Source organism: Myotis davidii, unplaced genomic scaffold (genome assembly GCF_000327345.1).
Source record: "Myotis davidii unplaced genomic scaffold, ASM32734v1 scaffold8, whole genome shotgun sequence".
NCBI lineage: Eukaryota > Metazoa > Chordata > Mammalia > Chiroptera > Vespertilionidae > Myotis > Myotis davidii.
In genome coordinates, this window is record NW_006299520.1 from 3,600,057 (window position 1) to 3,610,794 (window position 10,738).

At 40.1% G+C, this 10,738-nt stretch overlaps 1 protein-coding gene across 1 annotated transcript in view; it reads right to left on the minus strand.

Annotated features, from left to right (window-relative positions):
* Positions 1-6,517, minus strand: part of CNTN5 (contactin 5) — a 462,010-nt gene extending 455,493 nt beyond the window's left edge. Inside the window, exons 1-2 of the mRNA XM_015571441.1 lie at positions 6,487-6,517; positions 5,711-5,932 (exon numbers count right to left, since the gene is read on the minus strand). Of these exons, the coding sequence (XP_015426927.1) occupies positions 5,711-5,932; positions 6,487-6,517 (253 nt within the window). The remainder of the gene's footprint in view (positions 1-5,710; positions 5,933-6,486) is intronic.
* Between the last annotated feature and the right edge of the window lie 4,221 nt (positions 6,518-10,738).

A 10,738-nucleotide genomic window follows, 5' to 3' on the forward strand; every position in this document is an offset into this window, starting at 1 on the left:
CGCCAGCCTGATCCCCCCCTAACCAGTCCCTGCCAGCCTGATCGACGACTAACTGCTCCCCTGCTGGCCTGGTTGCCCCCAACTGCCCTCCCCTGCTTACCTGGTTACCCCTAACTACCCTCCCTTGCTGGCTTGGTCCCCCCCAACTGCCCGCCCCTGCTGGCCATCTTGTGGCTGTGGGCACTGACATCTTTGAGGGCATGGCAGTCAATTAGCATATTCCCTTCTTATTTGCTGTGGGAGCAGCCATCTTTGCCATGGCATGTGGATCAATTAGCATATTTGCTCTTTATTAAATCGGATTCCTGGAAGTCTGATATGTCCTGACATAAGCTGTCTGCCACCCAAACTGAGGCTCACACTATCAGGACTGAACCTGAGTATCAGGGAAGTGCCCTGGCTGACTTTCAGGCAAAGGCAGCAGCGACAGAATCTGTAAAGACTGTGGCACATGTGGAGGATGTGGGCCATTCAGCTTCTGCAAAAATGGCCCCTCAGTGCCAGACTTTGGCCAGACTGATGTTTTGTAACATGGCAACAGTGTGCTCCTGAATGAGAGAAATTAAGATGGATTAAAAAATGGCTATTCATTAAACACATAGTCAAGTTTATGAAAAACCCAAGACAGCCACATGGATTGTCCAGGCTCCCTGGTAAACCCCATGTTGGGGATTTTTGCATTCTTTCCTCCACCATACTGAGTTTAAGAAAAACTATTTGGTCCTGAGAGGCCTCAGACCTCCTTCCTCAGAACGTTTTGAGCTCCTCCCCTTAATATGGGTTATCAATATGTCCTTGTTACAACATGTATGTTTTCCTGCTGCAAAGCTGATGGCTTATAATGGCAAAGAAAATGTGTTTTCATTCCACACAAGATAGTCACTGGTAGACCAGTGCCTGCTGGTATATAATCTTCTGCTGGTCCCTTGTTGTCTCATGCTAATGTCATTAGCTATGTAAGTCTTTAATGTCATTTGCTTGAGTTCATTATTAACAGAGTAAGGAAGATTTTCCAGATCTCCATTCAAGGGATGCTGTGGTTACATTCTAATGCCTGGAGGATGGGTATTCTGGAAGCATCCTCAAAGGAGGACCGCCCTCGAGCCCTATTGAAAGGAATCTTAGCAAGTACTCCCAAGCATTGCCACTGCTGTAAAACTGGAGGTGCTGAGCCATGGATACACATCTCACAACTAAAGAAGGCTGCACCTGGCTCTTGCTGGTTTTATTCAGTGGTTAGAGCATCGACCTCAGAAAAGGATCCTGGATTCGATTCTGATCAAGGGTATGCACCTCAGTTACAAGCTGGATCCCATGCTCTGGTCAAGGCACGTGCAGGAGGCAACCAATCGATGGTCTCTCTCACATCGATGTTTCTCTCTCTGTGTCTCTCCTCCTTCCTTCCAATCTCTCTATAAAAATCAATGTAAAGAAGGCTGCACATGGCATTTAATTCTGTATAAATGCTGGAGACCTTCAAGATTGACTAAGAGGAGAAGAGACTGACATCAATATAGAGTCTACAGACAACTTCCACCCAAGAGATCAGACTTCCTACTTAGCTAAACATGAAACCCTTCCTTCTTTCTTTCCTCTCTTCCTCTCTCCCTCCCTCCCTCCCTCTCTCCCTCCCTTCCTTCCTTCCTTCCTTCCTTCTTCCTCCCTCCCTCCCTCCCTCCCTCCATCCCTTCCTTCTTCTTTCCATACTTTTGCTCATTCAGGAAATATATATTGAGTATTCCTTATTTTTCTTTCTTTTATACTGGCATTGACCTGAAAAGATAATGCCATCATCTGTATCTTCCAAGTCATTGCTAAGAGGGTAACCTCTGTAATGCAGAACTTTTTATTTAAAGTTATAAGAAAACTTAACTGACCCCTAGCTTGAATGAGCAATCATGCCCTGACTGGATTTACACTTGTCGTCATGGTTATCTTTCTCCTTGGGTCTATGCATGCCTAGAGAGCTGGTGCACAGCTGGGCAATGCCCCTAACTGCTGAGAAAGAACCTGTTAAGTAGGAAGTTAGACATGAGTGGCTGGGGCAGGACCTGTCCTGGGGTCCTGACAGGGGTCAGGCCAACATTGCCTTCAGACCACCTCTATGGACAGCCAGCAGCCAGCAGGCTGCCAGCAGCTGGGTTCAGAACCAGTGGTTCTAGGCACAAGCTCAGAGGAAAATAAAAAGGCCTCAATTTGACCTTACGAGGGTCCTGGACTAATTATAATAAATTTCGCATTAAAAGATTTTGACAACCCCTCCCTGCCATGGTTTTTCTACAGTGCATTATGGGTAAGGGCATGGGCAGAATAAATTCAGTTATATAAATTTAGTTATAAATTTAGCCAATCATCCCCGACTGCAAATGGAATTCTCCTCCCAGAAAATCCCTCTTTTAAACCATATAACCCAGGAGTTCAGGTCCAATGTCTCTTTCAACTGGCCCGCTCCTTGCTTGGAGTGTATTTTTAATAAATCCCATTGTGCTTTACTTTCATTTTCATTGACCTTAAAATCTTTTCTGCATTGAGAAGAACTGATGTCCCAGCCAGTGACCCAGTCAGTAACAAACCTACCAGGGTTCCTTTCATGGTGCAGTTTGCTAACTTGGCAGAGTCCTACTTCCCTGGTTAGCAGGAAATGTAAATGGGAATAGCCTTAACTTAACTTGTGGAGACAATGAAGAGCCCTTGATTAATTTTCAGCTGAGCAACAAGGTATCTGTGCTGTGGTGAACATCACTGCTATACCTACATCAACACTTCTGGAGCAGTTGAAACTCAGTTACATAAGATCACTTAGCTTTAAAAGGTAATTACTGCACCACTATGCTCCTAGCAGCACAACTTACAATAGCAAAGATTTGGAAACAGCCTACGTGCCCATCAGCAGATGAGTGGATTAAAAAACTGTGGTACATCTACACAGTGGAATACTACGCTGCTGTAAAAAAGGAAGGAATTCTTACCATTTGCAACAGCATGGATGGGCCTGGAGAGCATTATGCTAAGCGAAATAAGCCAGTCAGAGAAAGATAAATATCACATGCTCTCACTCATTTGTGGAATATAATGAACAACATAAACTGATGAACTAAAATATATCTAGAGACATAGAAGCATCAAACAGACCATCCAACCTCAAAGGGAAGGTGGAGGCGAGGAGGAGGAAGGGGATTGGGACGGGGGTGAGAGATCAACCAAAGGACTTGTATGCATGCATATAATCATAACCCATGGACATAGACAGTAGGGGGGTGAGTCATGTGCTGGGGGGTGGGAATGGCTAGGGAAAAAGGAGACATATGTACCACTTTAAACAATAAAGAGTTTTTTTTAAAGGTTATTACTTTAACAAGAGTCTTTCTTTGATTGGTTTGCGTCTTGGAGACTATGGCTCCAAAGTACAATCAAAGCATTGGGAATTATCCCATTTAGAGTTATCCTAATAATCTCCCTCTCACATGCTTGAAATGTATGTTTGCAGGAAAAGGTATCCATATGACTGCAATATCAAAAGGGAATGAAGAAAAGGCCAATTTAAGCATTTTCAACCTAAATCCATGACCTGTGAGTATTCCTGGGATTAAACAGAAACATCATGGCCTGTAAATATCACACAGGCTAAGAATTTGATAAAAAGGTGGGAAATGTTAAAACAAGAAACAGCAGTCTAAATGATTCACTTTTACTAAGACATGTCACGAAACCAAAATTTCATTAACTAATCTAATTGCAGTTTCAGCCTCTCCCAGGAGTGGAATTTAAAGCAATCATTCTGGAATTTTCTGCTCAATGATAGTGATGTAATATGCAAGAGAAAACCTCTGCCATTTCCTTCCTCCCATAAGAATGGGAGGAAATAATTTTCTGTTCTTTTCTTTTGCTAATAAATCCCCTGCCCACCCTTCTGCTTATATGTATTTAAAAAAACTCCAAAACTTTTATGTTATGTAACCCCTGGGATGTTGCTCTACTCAGAAATTTAATAAAGCCAATTAAGTCTTCAAATATATTCAGTTGAATTTTGTTTTTTAACACTATTTATTTCAGTGTGACCTTTTCAAAGATGCTTATCTGCTCTTCAGTTTCCATTCCCATTGAAAACACTAAGAATTTACATCCATATATATAAAAGGCTAAAATGCAAAGTGTCCTCTTGGGAGTTTGACCAGGAGACCAGGAGTTCGATTGCTTGCTATGATGTGCACTGACCACCAGGGGGCGATGTGGAACAAAGGAAGGTTCCAGCCAGCAGCCAGAAGGCCTGGATCGGCCCTGATCGCTGGCCAGGCCTAGAGACTCTACCTGTGCACAAATTTCGTGCACCGGGTCTCTAGTCTTACATATTTGTTGAGAGTATAATTGATGTAAGCTATACAAAAGAGCCTGGCACAGAACGTGGTAATAATCACATACTAGTGCTTCTCTCTGACTATTAATCCACCTTGTATTGTTTTATTGATACATCCAAAACTGAAAAAGTTAGAGAACATTTAGAAAATCTTGTTCCACCCATAATGTTAATATCTGTATAGCAGTCCTTCATTTAACTGGTATCTTAGTGTTGGACATTTAAATGATTTCTTATTTTCTACTCATAGGTAAAGCTAGCATATACTTATATCTCTGAGTGTATTATTATTTTATCATGCAAAATACATTTCTAGAAATGAAACATGGGATTAAAGAATATGGCTATTTTGAGGTTCTTAATATTTACTGTTAAATTGCCTTTCAGAAGTTTTATATTTTTTCTTTCAGTCTATGAATTTATTATGTTGTCTTAATCCTAAATCATGTTTGTCTCAGATAATATATATATAAACATTTTTTTGAAATATGTGTGGGACAGAAAACATACCTATTACCAAGGAGGCCTTAAGATTTCCCTCAGTTTGACTAAATTTAAGCAGGTTTCTTACTACCTGTAGTCCCCTAACTCCCTTTTCTTAGAGCATTTACTTTAGAAAACTTTCAATTAAGATTCCTTTTCTGCCCCTGTGACATGTACATTTTCTTTTAGTTTCTGGCTATTTTTAAAACCCAAGGATGTCTCTCTCAAGGATCTCTCAAAGAATGGAGCCATTCTTTGAAATGTAATTATCTATTATGCTAAACGAAATAAGCCAACCTGAGAGAGACAAATATCACCTCATCTCACTTCTTTGTGGAATCTAATGAACAAAATGAATTGACCAACAAAATCAGACCCGAAGCAGGGAGGCATGGAACAGATTGACATACCTCGATGTAGGTTGGGGGGACAAAAAAAGATCAACCAAAGAACTTATATATTTATATGCATAACCCATGGACACAGGCAATAGAAGGGTGAAGACCTGGTGTTGGGGGTTGGATCTGGGAGGAGAAGGGTAAAGGGGGGAGAAATGGGAAACATCTGTAATAAAAAAAAATAAATGTAATTATCAAGAAAGAGAGGGCTCTTTCAGTCTCTACAGGAGGGTAAGAGATTAACTTTGACAACCACCAGTTAGTAAACACAGGTGACCTAATCCCATTGACCAACCTCTTCCTCAGTGTCTTCCCTTTTATCCTGGTCTTGGAAACTCTGCCATTTTCTGTTTTAGGGGAGTTGAGTTCAACCTCTCCCCACTATTGCAATAGCCTTGACCCTATTGCAATTGTCTTGAATAACATCTTCTTGCCTGTTTAACTTGAAACAGTCTAGTTTTCCTCTGACACTTACCATCTTGTTTGAAAGCATCTGATGAATGATAAAGGTTGATGGGGGAATAATAATGCTGAGCTGTCCCTCGCCAGCTTGGTGAAGAAACACTCAGGGCTCCTAATGAAGGACTGTTGTATCGTGGTCTAGTCTTTGAACCAAACACGGGTGAAGATGAACTCTTCTTAATTCTTAGCAAAGCAGCATAGGAAGTAGGGAGACCAGGAAGAGCTCCGGAATATTCTGTAGAAGAAAAACAATAATAAAAAATGAATTCTTGTGAAAATTATTTCTTCTGAAGTCATTGTTGAAAGCATCCCTTGCAGCTGCAACTAAATGCCAATTACAGTGAGAGTGGGGGAAAAGAAAATGTTACTTTTATATTTTAAAATATTTTCTGAAAATTCTACTAGTTCTAAATTGGTGGGAAGGAAGGAAGGAAGGAAGGAAGGAAGGAAGGAAGGAAGGAAGGAAGGAAGGAAGGAAGGAAGAAAGAAAGAAAGAAAGAAAGAAAGAAAGAAAGAAAGAAAGAAAGAAAAGAAAAGAAAAGGAAAGAAAGAGAAAGGAGGAAAGAAAGGAGAAAAAAGAAAAAGAGGAAGAGGAAAGAAAGGGAGAGAGGGAGGGAGGGAGGAAGGAAGGAAGGAAGGAAGGAAGGAAGGAAGGAAGGAAGGAAAGAAGGAAGGAAGGAAGGAAGGAAGGAAGGAAGGAAGGAAGGAAAGAAGGAAAGAAGGGAGGAAAAAGAGAAGACATCCAAAATTTGTCTTTACTTTCTTGGTCAGGACAATTTTGGAATTAACTTTTTGTTTGCCTTAATATTAAAATGTCCATTTACATACAGTAGATCAGTATCTTTTTATTATTAAAAAATGGAAAAATAAAAAATAATATTGAAGATTATATTCTATAAATACAGATTAGAAAAATAAAAACAATATACAACAATGATCATCATTTAAAATTTATCATAAAGTAGAAAGTGTAAAGGGGGGAGAAATGGGAAACATCTGTAATACTATCAACTAATATATATATATATATATGTGTGTGTGTGTATATATATATATGTTACTTTTTGAGTAGGCTGTAAGTTATGCTCATATTCTTAAAAAGCAGTCAAATTTATTATGCAATACAAAATTTTTGGATAAATTTGCTCTGTAGATTTTGTTGTACAATCTATGTAATTTAATATTATCAAGTGGGGATATTATCAGGAAATTTCTGCTTTTATTGGTTACTGAGAAATGTCATGCTCATATTTTATTTTAGTCCCCAAAATATTTCATTATAAAAGATGTGCAAAGTGGGTGGTACTAACACTCCTTTATATCTACAGGGGAGAGTCAGTTCAGTGTAAATATCAAATGTTTAAAAATACAAACTAATTGATGACTTCTTAAAAACAATTTGAAATTGGATTTTTTTTTTCTAAGTCTAATATCAATTGAATTTGATAATTTGTTGATCTTGAAAATACTTTTTAGAATCAGTCATTTTTGTTCAGGGTATCTGACATTTGGACCTAATTGTAGATAAAAAATAACTTATCTTGTTAGTAGACTTTCTCATAATTAAAATAATTTAGAGTCATTATCCTGCCTCAGAGATATTTTGGAATGCAAGAACCATTTCTGTGATTTGAAAATAACACTTTAGGTGTTAAGCATCAAATTAAGTTTAACATTTTCTGCTCTGTTAAATTGTAAACATGATTTCTCTGTAAGTTGAAAAAGTATATTTTCAGATGTTCTCTACATTCAATGTAATATGTGTAGCCCATGCCTACAAGGAGTTGTAATGAAAATCATATCCTTTAGTATTTATGTTCAACCATAAGTCTGGTGAAGGTGGATCAATTTTAACTGAAAATAGCTAACCTCTCCTGGGCAAAGTATATGAGAATAGATTATGGGTAGACATAAAGTCTTCTTTAAAACCTGGAATTAAATGCAAGTTTTGGCACCTAGAGATATAAGGTAATGAAAAGAGAATGAGTTTTTCTTTAAGGTAGTTTGTAGTTTTAGTCTCAGAACCTATTCATTTATCAGTGCACTCTGTTGCCTTGTGTTTTAACTGCCTACCCTGCTCATACATGAAAATAAGCTAAATAAGGTAAATCAGTGGAAAGCTAGAGGGACCATAATGAGGTTCAAACAAGCAGGATAAGATTTTAGTTATAGCTCATACGTATCTATCCATTCATATTAATATATATTAACAAAATCCATACTGTCCAAGGGGAACAATAATTGACTTATACCACTCCATGCAGAGGGCGGATGAGACCAATGCCAGTTTGCCTCTGTGCTCCACACCAGGACTTCATTTGTTATGTAACCAGTTGCACCTGTTGCAGTGGACATTCCTCTTTCATCAATTAAAGTGAACTCTAAAGCTGTGACTAGAAATCTGACAATTTATGCAACTAATACTTGCGGCTTTAACCCAAGGTGACATAACAGCAAATTCAGGGACCTGTGGGCTCCCTCCCAAGGGCGAGGCATCTTCTTAGTCAGCCAGTGACCATCAGAAAATACTTTCCAAATGAAAGTCTGTCTAAATTCAGTCCTGAGAGCCCGTTCGTGATTAGCTCAGCACGGCTCTGAGGGGAGAAGAAAAAAATATTCTAAAGGAAAACAAAAAACACATGAAGCCTTGTAACGGAAAGGCAGCCTGGCATGCCCGGAAGGTAAGCAGTCAGACGTTCGGAGCATGAGGGAGAAGAGAGAGAGGAGAGGGAAGGTTGGTCAAGTAAGCAAGGGGCCAATGATGAAATGCCTAACACATCCTGCTAAAATCGTGTGACTTTGAACAGACAGCAATAGGTTTTAGAAAGATCACTCTGGCTACAGTGCCGTTTGGAATAAAACAGAAAGAAAAAATGATTACTCAAGAGCCTAAAGCTGTAATAGAGGCAAAGATTAGCCAGGAATGAGGAGGTGATAATCTATATGGGAATAAAATTAATAAGATTACTCATTGATTAGATTGGAAGTAAGGACAGGCACTGAGGATGATCTGTGCATCGGTAAGATGGATAAGAATGTAGGAAGAGGCACTAGCTTTAAGTGAAAGCTCATTAATTCAGTTTTGGGCAGGTGGAAAGTGTGAGGCACTTCTCAGGCATTTATGTTGATTATAAGATTCTGTAAACATAAGAGAAATGCAGGCTCCTGAGATTATTAAATGGTAACCAATTAGATGGTTATTAAAACTCTTAAAGCTGACGAGTTTGCCAAGGAAATGTGTAAATGGAGAAATAGTGTTGAAAATGGGACTCTGGGAGCACCGCATTTACGGGGAAAGCAGAGGTAGTAGAACCTGGAAAGGAAAGAGGGAAAGCTGGAAAGTGGGATGTCACTGAGGGGAAGGGAAGAGAGTCCACACAGAGGAGGGAGCAGGGGGCAGTGTGGACAATCAGTATAGAGCCTTGCCCTGCAGACGGGGGTGCCGGCAGTGTCACGCTGTCTGAGTGCTTGCTCGACACACAATGCGCGGTGCATGGGAACATGAGTCAGAGCCAGGAGGTGAAAAGGGTTTTCTTTTTTTTTTTTTTTTAAATATATCTTTATTGATTTCAGAGAGGAAGTGAGAGGGAATGAGAGATACAAACATCAATGATGAGAGAGAATCATTGATTGGCTGCCTCCTGCATGCCCCCTGCTGGGGATCAGGCCTACAACCCAGGCATGTGCCCTTGACCAGAATTGAACCTGGGACCCTTCAGTCTGCAGGCTGACGCTCTATCCACTGAACCAAACCAGCCAGGGCAAAAGGGTTTTCCAAGCCAGGAAGACAGTCTGGCACCCCTAAACTGCCAATTCCATTGCATCAGACATAGAGACCCGGGCCTTAGCCTGCTGCCTCCCTCAGTCTCCTGACCTGAGTGCAACTGACTATCAACTGAGTGAGTCCTCCCACTCACAAGTACACTTTTAAAGTTATTTTATTTTTTAAAAATATATTTTATTGATTTTTTTACAGAGAGGAAGGGAAAGGGATAGAGAGTTAGAATCATCGATCAGCTGCCTCCTGCTGTGCCCGCAACCAAGGTACATGCCCTTGACTGGAATTGAACCTGGGACCTCTCAGTCCGCAGGCCGACGCTCTATCCACTGAGCCAAACCGGTTAGGGCTTTATTTTATTTTTTATTGACTTTTAGAGAGGAAGGAAGGGAGAAAGAGAGGGAAACATCAATGTGAGAGAGATACATTTATCAGCTGCCACCCATTCTTGCCTCAACTGGGACCAAACCTGCAACCTAGGTCTGTGCCCTGACCTAGAATTGAAGCCACACCCTCCTGGTGCATGGGACAACGTTCCAACCAACTGAGCCACCAGACCAGGGCTGATTCCTCCTAGCTGCCCAGACCCTTTTTCTGACATCTTTAATTTTCCTTCTCCTGAATCCCAGCTCTGGGGATCTTCAGCTCTGGAAAATAGATATATTAGCATAAATAAATGGGAAAATGGTGTTTCAATTATAGGACTTTGTTTTAACCCTCAACTTTGTGAGACTGAATTGATGTAACACATACAGGTTCTGCTAAGGGTGAAAAACACAGCATCCTCTTCCTAAGTTTAAATGCCAGCATTTGCATTTTTTGTCATTTTATTTCATCTCTTTCTCTCTAGAATCTCAACCCCTTTAAGAACCTATTCACTGTCCTGCACCCTCATCTTTTCTCAATTCCCTGCCTCTCCTTACTCCTTTCAATGTACCTTCAATCACACTATCCTTGCCTTTTATTTATTTTTTTTGCAGGATAAAATCTTCTGTCTAAGTTAAATCAAACTGTTGCCACACTCTGTTCCTGGAGAATAACACAAAGTCATGCTAAAGGTCTCAGTCAATGATATTCACCTCAAGTGAGATTTCTAAGCTTCCTGGTAACACTGTCACATTTCCCTAGTCCCTTTACTATCCCACCCTATTGGATACATTACAACTTATCTTCTGTCCTCAAGCTCCACACGGTCTTGGATTTCCTATTTCATTGAGGAAAATGAAGCAATCTGAAGAAAAGGCTCCTCACTTGCTCCCACCA